Genomic DNA, 12,003 nt, shown 5'->3' with positions numbered 1-12,003 from the left:
TTGTCACACTGCATTATAGCGGGCAGACTGTTGTTACCTTCACTGTGGGGTAAGAGATTGGATTAGTGCAATGAAGGTGTTTGAAGATATCTGACACTGAACAAAACACTCTGTGCTTCTAAATCCCCTGACAAACGCACAAACACACAATCCCAGTTAGTCTGGTTGGTTGGTTGTGCCTGACAAACCACAGTGGTGCAGTTGAAGAATAACTGACGGAGGTTGATTAGGAAAGTCAATTATAGTACCACCACATTCGCTGCAGACGGTAGAGGTGGAACTTGAGGGGGGGCCTTCACCTTCCTGCCCTCCCCAGGGTCAGAAGCTGGGGCTGGGGCCTTGGGCTCCAGGGTAGGGGCCTTGGAGCCCGGTGGTTTGGGGTTCCGCGGGGCCATCTGGACGGAGAGGGAGGCTGTGTGCTGGCTTTGGGGGCCGATGGAGGAGTCAGTACGGGGGGGAAGGTTAGGGGGAGGAAGGGAGGTGGTGAGAGTCTCAGGCTGGGGGACGGGCTGGTGAGAGGGGGGATCAGGGATGGTGACGGGGGTGAGTCTGAGGGAGGACACCTTGCGCTCTGCAGCCTGAAGCTGGGGGGTGGTGGAGGAAGTAGCTGTGGAGGCTTTGACCTTGCTGGTGTCATTGGGGATGGGGTTGGCGAGGGGAGACTGAGGGTTTGTTTGTGGGGGCTGGGGGTTGGGTTCGGGTTCAGATTGGGGTGCAGAAGTGGTGGTAGTAGTCTGATGGTGGGAGTAAGAAGACCTGCTCTTGACTGTGTAAGACTCTTTGAGGACGGCCTTCTCGTTGGAGAGGGCTAGCATCCCGGGTCCGAGGGTCTCGGCTAGGAGGGAGGTGTAGGAGGGGGGGATAGCACCTGTAGCGGGGGAGGGGTAGCTCTCTCTCCTAGGGGGCGGGAGGGGGACTTGATTGACAGCCTGCGCAGCCAATTAGAATCAGAGAAAACAGCAAACAAACATACATTGTTTACCAATGAAATGATTGAAATAAAGATATGAGACAAGACAAAATCCAGGCCAAAGTATAATACAAGAACAATTCACCCTTGACCAGAATATATTCATTTTTTCCCCTCTCTGTTGTAAACATTTTATGAGGTTGTGGTGCGATTTATTTTCCACTTTGACGCCAACATCATAAAAATGTGGCCTGGAATCAAATAAAGATCATTTTAGAAGATTGAAGAGATGTGTGGAGCCGACTGCTTCCTTGCTGCGTTTATCATCTTACTCAAATGACGCATAAACACTGAACACACACTCCTCTGGAGAATGAAAGGAATCTTTGATTAGTCTCTTTACAGCCGCTGGGGAAAACAACTTATCAACTTGAATCAATAGAAAAACTTCACAGGAAATTATCTGGAGGCACTGGTGGTGAAGGGATGAAGGAATAACACTGTAGGATTTATTCACATTATAAACACCCTGATAAAGAATGATTCATACTGCTTTAATACTACGGATTCAATGATGGTAGCTTTGCCACCAAAATCAATCAGTGTGGTGTGAATAGTCTGGTTAAAATGATTAAACACAGTAAAAAGCTGTATAGGAATTCAACAAGGCACAGTATGTGTGTGTGTGCGTGTGTGTATTCACCAGTGTGGGGGACTTCTTGTCTTGCAGGTTGGGTCTGACGCTGCGGAAGCCCTTGGCGGCCAGGGAAGAAGTGACGTCGTCGCCGTTCCTCAGGCCGTCGGTGCTACGCGACCTCCATGCATCTGGAACACACACACACACACACACACACACACACACACACACACACACACACACACACACACACACACACACACACACACACACACGACAGGCCTTACATAACAACTCGACCCCTTGATGCCAACACACGGTGTATCCCTTTTCACAACAAACAGTCGAAGATAAATTGGATATGAGAATTGTGTCAAGACGTACTACATTGAACGGTAGTTACCTGAATCTGACGAGTGAGAATCACTCCCTGTGAGGAGAAAATGAACACACATTAACATGTGACTTTTAGTATGCATGACCCTCAACAATATGCAGCAAAAGAGACATTTGAATGGTGGGTTCAGTAGTTTGAACACATATCCAAATGAATGCGACAGACTGCTGAAAGAGGGCGAGAGGAACATTTAGGGAAGGAAAAGGGGACAACAACTCAATGACACATAGAAGGGACACAGTTAATATAGAGTGCTGTCAGAGGCATGTCTGTTCTACACAATCGATTTCTATCAGAATGTTCCCCAAGGTTGTGTTCTACACAATCTATTCTCATCTCAACGTTGTGCCCTTCTGAACGCAGCCTTTACAAAAGCCAATGGAGCCGAGAGACAAAGCCAGGACATTATGACCCGGGGCACGCGAGAGAGATAGAAACCAGGGTCATGCTCATTCAGCACCAAACGCAACACATCAGAGTGAAAGGGGGAGGTACCACCTGAACTTTCCCAATAAGAAATGCTTGTTTTCCATTGCAAAACGTTTTGCCACGCTGTGCCCTATTGAACATGACACTGTGTTACCGTCCACAGGGTGTTTCTCTGTGCATGCGTGTGTGTGTGTGTGTGTGTGTGTGTGTGTGTGTGTGTGTGTGTGTGTGTGTGTGTTGCAAGAGTGTTTCTCTGTGTGCATGTTTGTGTGTGTGTGTGTGTATATGTGTGTGTGTGTGTAGCCGGAACGAGCGTTGAAAATTTCATGAGGTGCGGAGGGTGTTTTGATATCCCTGGCAAGGCTTAATAGCGCTCGCCCGCTGCACGCCATCACCCAGGGAATTCTGGGTATCCGGAGATATTTGGCGTTGACAGGATATGTCGTTAATAGCTGATGCTGCCGTGTGTGAAGCCGTTGTTGCCTTGCATTGTAATTTCGGGGGGAAATGTCTTTCACTACGTTACCCATGAGCAACGTGGGGGAGCGGCCCATTACTTTTCACGGCAGGGAAATTAAAACGCTAAAGTGTCCTGTCATGTGGTTTCACCCCCTAAGGAGCGCTAGCTGGGTTCCTAAAACGAACAGCCTGAGGCAGGCCACACTTCAATCTGTCATCTTGTTCTAAACAGCAGATTTGAGGTAGAAGTTGTGCTTAAACACAGTCCTAGGATCAGATTATTGTACATCTCAATCCTGATTTTAGTTATAGGGGATGGCATAATATCTGATCCTGTATCAGTGACTAGTGCACCAGACTAGGGTTTGTCAAATAGGTTTGGCCTCGGGACAAATTATTTTCTGAGCTAATAGTCAGTGGGCCAGAACGTAATTAGCATATAATATTAGCACAGTTAATTGGCCTACACTACAAATTGAATAACATTTTTAACACATCTGATTACTACATAATAAAATTCAGTGACAATAGCATAATAATTTCGCATCCTAAAAATCACCGTGGCTCTAATCAATGATAATTGTTGCCTATTTCTCTCTGCGTTGATTGGTGGGGAAAAACGCCTACTGTACGATACACTACTCTCTTAACGTCAACATTTGTTCAGAACAATTTCCTTGACAGCAAGATACAATGTCGCTCTCAAAAAGTATTGAAAATGGAAGCTTAAGGGAGGAACATACACTGAGATACGCTTTAATATTCCCAACGCCAAGCCAGTCTGTCTTATTTGCAATGAAAATGTTGCTGTTTGAAAATAATTCAAATCGCAGACGTCATTATGAATCTAAGTATGGAACTTTCAAAGTGGCCTTCCTGCCCCACACAGAGGTCCAATACAGAAACATTGACGCGAGCTGCACCTACGGCTTTTTTTTGGCGGACACATTCTGTCACTTAAACCGGGTTAAATCTGCAGTGACAAGGAAGAGGATAAACAGTCGTGGACAAACTTGAGGCCTTTACTAAGAAGCTTGAGTTGTTGGATTTGGACTTGTCATCTGGAAGGCTACTGCACTTCAGCACACTGCAGAAACGACAGGCAGAGGGGGACCCGGTGGCAGCATTGTCACAGAAGGGATGGAAGATTTCACCAAGCAGCTGAGGGATCCCTTCTCCACCAGATTTGAAGACTAGAGCATGCCCGAGGATATCGTTGCATTTGTACGTGATCCTCTGAAAGTGGAGCACTATCGTCTCTGGCTAAGAAAACCATACCCTCGCTAGATGAGGCCGCAATTCAAACTGAGCTGATTGAATTACAGACACCGAGCCAAATCAAGGATGCGCTCAGGAGTGCTGAGATTTGCTCAGAGGAATACAGCACAAAAATACAGAAACTTACATTTTATGTGCTAACAATGTTTGCTTCGCCTTACACCTGCAAGTCCTCATTTTCCTCCATGAACGCAATATAGAGTCATGATAGGAACCCGGCTTTCACATAAATCAACTCGTGGACTGCCTGCACATCAAAATCACATCCATCTCACCCGACATCCACAAGATTGTTTCAGAGGGGAAATTCAACTTTTCCCATTGAGTAAGTAACTTAGTATTTACTAAATACAGTTATATAGGCTACTAACATTATTTTGAGTGTTTATCCGGGGATATTTAAGTCTCAAGCGGACAGTATTTTATGTTTGTTCCGTCGTTACAGGAGCAGGCTATCCCGATAGACATTCAGACACAGACAGCACCTTTTTTACCTTTAAATTATTGTTTTGTGTAGGATGCTACATGTTTGGTCAGATGCCATTGTAAGTAGGCCTCTGGCTGAGGTAGGCCAAGTTATTTGATTTAGGCCTAGTCTCTGAAGAAATACACTCCAATTATGCCCTCTTGTTGTTTGTGAATTAAAAAGATTTTTGTTGAAATCAATTACTCAACTGGTGTAGTTCTTCTCCATCTGTTGCTGTGCAAAACTTGCATAACAACTTAGCTATATTTTCAGTACCAGGTGCTGTTCACCTCCTATTGATTGCGCTGGGGTTGCAGCTTTACGTTTTCAGCATCACAAAATGGTCCGTTGCCTGCTTTATTAGTTGACTGTCTTCTTCATTCTCTCTCCTCATGGATGAAGTTAAATGTAACTATTGGATTATGTAGGTAGCATAAGAGATATTCAGAATTCATTTGTGGGGCCAAATAATATTGCTGGCAGGCAAGATTTGGCCCGCGTGCCACCAGTTGGGGAACCGTGATTTACAATGTACAATACAAGCAATATTTGTGTTTGATAGTCTATGAATTAATAAACACACAAAATCCCTGTCGGTATCCCACTAGATCCAAGTTCAGAGCAGAAATGGTAAGAGTGAGTCAGGGTTGCTATGGTTTCGAGCCACCACAGTACCATTCTTAGTGGTCACGCCCAACCGTGTACAGTGCACACATCCGCTGCAAAGCAGGTTGGGAATTCCCTCTTAACTCAAACAGAGCCCAGTCTTACCCAATCACAGCAACGCTCTGAGAAACTGACATGAGGAAAAGGGAGTGATATTGAGTGACAGCAGAGGAGAAAGGAGACGGAAAGGAGTGACAGATAGTGAGAAGGACGCTGGTCCCGGAGGATGACAAACGACGGTTTGTCACAGGGAGTCAGACAAGTGAAAGCAACAGGAAGTGAATGATGTCAAGGCAGTGGAAGGGGTGAGGTGGAAGAAAAGACAACATTTGAACAAAGGGGCCATTTATGTCTTGATAGAACATGAAATCCCACCAAGGAATCTATTAAATAGAATGGCATCTTAACAAAATTAACAACTGTTACAGTAATTTACTCAATTACAGTGCATTCGGAAAGTATTCAGAAACCTCAACTTTTTCCACATTTTGTTATGTTACAGCCTTATTCTAAAATGTATTAAGTCATTTTTTTCATTCATCAATCTACACACAATACCCCATAATGACAAAGCAAAAACATGTTTTTAGAAATGTTTGCAAATGTATTAAAAACTGAAATATCACATTTTCTTATCTTGTAATTAAGTCTATGATTTGCATTTGTCAGCAGCTCTTCGCTGTGCTTCAAGAGTCGAGCTGTTTATGACTTCAAGCCTATCAACTCCCGAGATTAGTGCCTATAAGAACATCCAATAGTCAAAGGTATATGAAATACAAATAGTAGAGAGAAATACTCCTATAATAACTACAACCTAAAACTTCTTACCTGGGAATATTGAAGACTCATGTTCAACGGAACCACCAGCTTTCATATGTTCTCATGTTCTGATTAAGGAACTTAAACGTTAGCTTTTTTGCTTGGCAAATATTGCACTTTTGCTTTCTTCTCCAACACTTTAATCGTCCGATTAATCGGTACCGGCTTTTTTGGTATCAGTTTGGGCGTTGAAAAATCATAATCGGTCGACCTCTAATTGACATAAGTGTTTGGAAACGATTACAGCCTCGAGTCATCTTGGGAATGACGCTATAAGCAGATCCTCTTAGGCTCTGTCAGGTTGGATGGGGAGTGTCGCTGCACAGCTATTTCCAGGTCTCTCCAGAGATCAGGTTCAAGTCCGGGCTCTGGCTCGGCAACTCGACATTCAGAGATTTGTCCCGAAGCCACTCCCGTGTTGTCTTGGCTCTGTGGTTAGGGTCGTTGTCCTGTTGGAAGGTGAACCTTTCCCCTAGTCTGAGGTCCTGAGTTCTCTGGGAGAGGTTTTCATCAAGGATCTCTCTGTACTTCGCTCCATTCTTCTTTCTCTCAATCCTGATTAGTCTCCCAGTCCCTGCCGCTGAAAAACATCTCCACAGCATGAAGCTGCCACCACCATGCTTCACCATAGGGATGGTGCCTGGTTTCCTCTAGACATGGCGCTTGGCATTCAGCCCAAAGAGCTCAATCTTGGTTTCATCCGACTAGAGAATCTTGTTTTCCACGGTTTGAGTCCTTTAGGTGCCTTTTGGCAAACTCCAAGCAGGTTGTGATGTGCCTTTTACTGAGAAGTGGCTTCCGTCTGGCCACACTACCATAACGGCCTGCTTGGTGGAGTGCTGCAGAGATGGTTGTCCTTCTGGAAGGTACTCCCATCTCCACAGAGGAACTCTGGAGTTCTGTCTGAGTGACCATCGGGTTCTTGGTCACCTCCCTGACCAAGGCCCTTCTCCCCCGATTGCTCAGTTTGGCCGAGTGGACAGCTCTCTTTTTTCATTTAAGAATGGTAGAGGCCACTGTGTTCTTGGGGACCTTCAATGCTGCAGAAATGTTTTGGTACCCTTTCCCAGATCTGTGCTTCGACACAATCCTGTCTCAGAGCTCTAAGGACAATTCCATCGACCTCATGGCTTGGTTTTTGATCTGACATGGACTGTCAACTGTGGGACCTTATATACTGTAGACAGGTGTGTGCCTTTACAAATCATGTCCAATCAATTGAATTTACCACAGGTGGACTCCAATCAAGTTGTACAAACACCTCAAGGATAATCAATGGAAACAGGATGCACATAAGCTCAATTTCGAGCCTCATGGCAAAGGGTCTGAATACTTACGTAAATAAGGTATTGTTTTTATACATTTGCAAAAAATTCAAAAAAATCTGTTTTCATTATGGTGTATTGTGTGTAGATTGATGAGTAAAATTATATAATGAATCCATTTTAGAATACGGCTGTAACGTAAGAAAATGTGGAAAAAGACAAGGGGTCTGAATACTTTCCGAACGCACCGCACGTCTTATTTGCGTACAGTCAAAAGTTGCATTGCTCGACTTTGTTCGCATGGCCTTCACTTACCCCCTTCAACATCAGTGTGACTCAATGACACAGTAGTCTGTACAGGCCTGTGTATGTGTGTTAGGCATACGGGTTGTGTTTTGTTGGTGTGTGTGTGTGTGTACCTGTAGCCAGATTGGGGACGCTCTGGACCCGCTTCATGTGGGAGAGGGTGAGAAGCAAGGCAGCGCTGCTGCGAGCGCATCCTCCACTGTCTGGGAAAGCACAGCCAGCAGCCACGGCAGCAGAAGCAGCACACACACACATGCACGCACGCACACACACGCCGAAGCCCCCAGGAAAGAGGCAAAGCACATGCATTACAATGGCTCCATTCTCATTTGCAATGGGGACAGGAGAAGGATGACAGCTCATATCAAGATGGATGGAGGGAGTCGACTGTGCTGACAAACATCATAGTAACCTATAGTTACCCCAGAACTGTAGACTCAGCAATATGATACCGTCATACCCAGTGGGGCAACGTTCTGCTATGTTGTGGTTGGTCTCCCAGCAGGAAGTTGCCCACTGCGATGTCATATCGTTGACTACCTTTAAAACCGGCACGTTTGTCTGTTTGTGTCCACTCTCTTAGGTTGTCAATATCAAATCAAAGTTTGTCACGTGCGCCGAATACAACAGGTGTAGACCTTACAGTGAAATGCTTACTTACAGGCTCTAACCAATGGTGCGCGTGTGTGTGTGTGTGTGTGTGTAGGTAAGTAAAGAAATAAAACAACAGTAAAAAGACGTTTGAAAAAAAGAGTAGCAAGGCTATATACAGACACCTGTTAGTCAGGCTAATTGAGGTATTATGTACATGTCGGTATGGTTAAAGTGACTATGCATACATGACGAACAGAGAGTAGCAGAAGCGTAAAAAGGGGGGCACAATGCAAATAGTCCAGGTAGGAGTCTTATGGCTTGGGGGAAAACACTGTTGAGAAGCCTTTTTGTCCTAGACTTGGCACTCCGGTACCGTTTGCCATGCGGTAGTAGAGAGAACAGTCTATGACTGGGGTGGCTGGGGTCTTTGACAATTTTTAGGGACTTCCTCTGACACCGCCTGGCGTAGAGGTCCTGGATGGCAGGCATCTTTGCCCCAGTGATGTACTGGGCTGTACGCACTACCCTCTGAAGTGCCTTGCGATCAGAGGCCGAGCAATTGCCGTAACAGGCAGTGATGCAACCGGTCAGGATGCTCTCGATTTGCAGCTGTTGAGCCTTTTGAGGATCTCAGGACCCATGGCAAATCATTGTAGTTTCCTGAGGGGGAATAGGCTTTGTCGTGCCCTCTTAACGACTGTCTTGGTGTGTTTGGGCCAATCTAGTTTGTTGTTGATGTGGACACCAAGGAATTTGAAGCTCAACCTGCTCCACTACTGCCCCGTCGATGAGAATGGGGACGTGCTCGGTGCTCCTTTTCCTGTAGTCCACAATCCTTAGTCTTGTTTACGTTGAGGGATAGGTTGTTATTCTGGTACCACCTGGCCAGGTCTCTGACCTCCTCCCTATAGGCTGTCTCGTCGTTGTCGGTGATCAGCACACTGTTGTGTCGTCAGCAATCTTAATGATGGTGTTGGAGTCGTGCCTGGCCATGCAGTCATGGGTGAACAGGGACTACAGGAGGGGACTGAGCACATACCCCTGGGGAGCTCCAGTGTTGAGGATCAGCGTGGCAGATGTGTTGCTACCTACCCTCACCACCTGGGGGCGGCCTGTCAGGAAGTCCAGGATCCAGTTGCAGAGGGAGGTGTTTAGTCCCAGGATCCTTAGCTTGGTGATGAGCTTTGAGGGTACAATGGTGTTGAACGCTGAGCTGTGTTCAATGAACAGCATTCTCACATAGGTGTTCCTTTAGTCCAGGTGGGAAAGGGCAGTGTGGAGTGCAATAGAGATTGCATCATCTGTGGATCTGTTTGGGCGGTATGCAAATTGGAATGTGTCTAGGGTTTCTGGGATAATGGTGTTGATGTGAGCCATTACCAGCCTTTCAAAGCACTTCATGGCTACGATCGTGAGTGCTGTAGTCATTTAGGCAGGTTGCCTTTGTGTTCTTGGGCACAGGGACTATGGTGGTCTGCTTGAAGCATGTCGGTATTAGACACTCAATCAGGGACATGTTGAAGATGTCAGTGAAGACACCTGCCAGTTGGTCAGCACATGCCCGGAGCACACGTCCTGGTAATCCATCTGGTCCCGCAGCCTTGTGTATGTTGACCTGTTTAAAGGTCTTACTCACGTCGGCTACGGAGAGCGTGATCACACAGTCGTCCGGAACAGCTGAGGGTCTCATACATGCCTCAGTGTTGCTTGCCTCAAAGCGAGCATAGAAGTGATTTAGCTCGTCTGGTAGGCTCGTATCACTGGGCAGCTCACGGCTGTGCTTCTCTTTGTAGCCTATAATAGTTTGCAAGCCGTGTCAATGTCATCGGAAGAATCACGGAACATGTTCCAGTCTGTGATAGCAAAGCAGTCCTGTAAGTTTAGCATCTGCTTTATCTGACCATTTTTTATAGACCGAGTCACTGGTGCTTCCTGCTTTAATTTTTGCTTGTAAGCAGGAATCAGGAGGAGTTGTGGTCGGATTTACCAAATGGGGGGCGAGGGAGAGCATTGTACGCGTCTCTGTGTGTGGAGTACAGGTGATCTAGAATTGTTTTGCCTCTGATTGCACGTTGGCGAATAATATTGACGGTATTATGGCAGCTTTCCTAGTTGTCTTCTGCGGGTCCGGACGAGGCATCCGGCTCTTCGTCCTCTGCGTCGCTTCCTTTTGCGAATAATTGGGATGTCTGCCCTGTGGGGTGTTTGGAGAATATAATATCGTGTGAGTCCTGCTTGTTGTTGTTGTTGTTGTTGAAGAAATCTTCTTCTAATCCGAGGTGAGTGATCGCTGTCCTGATATCCAGAAGCTCTTTTCTTCCGTAAGATAAAGTTGCAGAAACATTCTGTACAAAATAATTTACAAATATTGCAGATAAAAAACACATAATAGCAGAATTGGTTAGGAGACCGTAAAACGGCGGCCTATCTCCCCCGGCGCCATTTTTCACACCCGAATATACCGAATATAACCAAAACTATAAACAAGACTCTAGAACAATCATCGGCAAAAAACTATCTTAACCGATGTTGTGTTTGTTTACATTCTGGTTGATTCAGGCATGCAGTAAACACACAGCAATTAAAAAGTCCCCCTTCCTACTTCATATGAACTGTGACCTCCGCGCAGATTAACGTTCATGCTTGCTTGGTCATCGACGTAGGAGCAATGAAACGCTGTTCATTTCTCCAAGAGGGCACAGAATCCCTCCGCATGCAAAACGTTTCAGCGCACCCTGCCATTACGAAGGTAAGGGAATCAAAAATAAATCCCCACAACGGGGCAATGTTCCGTACGCAAACACCGTGGAATGTTCCGTGACTCAATAACCCGTGATGTAAACATTTACCAAAGCTGGAGCAAAACTCTGATTGCAATGTCATGGAAACTTAATGAGAGCATATGCCTGGTGGACTTGATAAGAGCATTCTAGATTGTGCGGAGGATATTGGCACTTCAATAGATCTTGTGCTGTAAACAATTACCATAGCAGGAACAAATCAAGACTTTCATTGGCAGAGTAACAGAGGGCGTAGGAGTGTAATAACACTAAGTGAATGATTCGTCATCATAGCTACTGTAGTGAAATACTCTATACGTTTTGGGATGCGGGCCAAGTTTAAGATGGAGCTGTGGAGGCCGATTTATGAATGAGAGGAATTACGTGGGTGTATAAGAAGACCATAAAGCAATGCAATATGTGTAATGCCTCTATGCCTCCACATTATAGAGCAGGGGCGGCCATCCCTTCTCCTATATACCTTTTTTTGTGGGTGGCGGGGGGAGGTTTGCTTCAACCCCGTTGTAAACAAGGTCCTGTGAGCAGCTGATTTGTTGGGTTTGTTACAGCAGGGTTGGAGCGAAACCCTGCAGGAGAGTAGCTCTCCAGGAAGAAAGTGTACTCCCTTGCTAAATAATGTTGAATTGATCAAGAACTGAATCGCCCGTCACAAGATGTCCACACCAACAGCTCGAAAAGCATTCAAACAGATAATTTGTTATTTTCTGAAACTAGAGGAGGTCCTGTTGCGAACTTACTTCAATCTGAATCGTCAAATCAAATGAGTTGGTTGAAATAACAAAAACTATGAATTAAATGTTACATTTTGCTTAGCTATGCAACTCCGGCAGCAAGAAATATTCAACAGCTGGCAAATGTAAAAAAAAAATTATAAATAAAAAAACATTGATATGGATGGTCAAAATGATTCAGATCAGACACAGCGGAATGCCTCGAGTTCAACATCCTAGTGTGTGTACATGTGTTGCGTAGTGTT

At 45.5% G+C, this 12,003-nt stretch overlaps 1 protein-coding gene across 1 annotated transcript in view; it reads right to left on the bottom strand.

The window, feature by feature from the left end:
- Positions 1-12,003, bottom strand: part of LOC118395530 (sorbin and SH3 domain-containing protein 2) — a 116,620-nt gene that overhangs the window by 53,553 nt on the left and 51,064 nt on the right. Inside the window, 4 exon segments of the mRNA XM_052464343.1 lie at positions 249-929; positions 1,614-1,735; positions 1,951-1,977; positions 7,746-7,835. Coding sequence (XP_052320303.1) covers positions 249-929; positions 1,614-1,735; positions 1,951-1,977; positions 7,746-7,835 — 920 coding nt within the window.

The sequence above is a fragment of the Oncorhynchus keta genome, chromosome 16, assembly GCF_023373465.1.
Source record: "Oncorhynchus keta strain PuntledgeMale-10-30-2019 chromosome 16, Oket_V2, whole genome shotgun sequence".
Taxonomy (NCBI): domain Eukaryota; kingdom Metazoa; phylum Chordata; class Actinopteri; order Salmoniformes; family Salmonidae; genus Oncorhynchus; species Oncorhynchus keta.
This window is presented reverse-complemented; position numbering and strand designations above follow the sequence as displayed.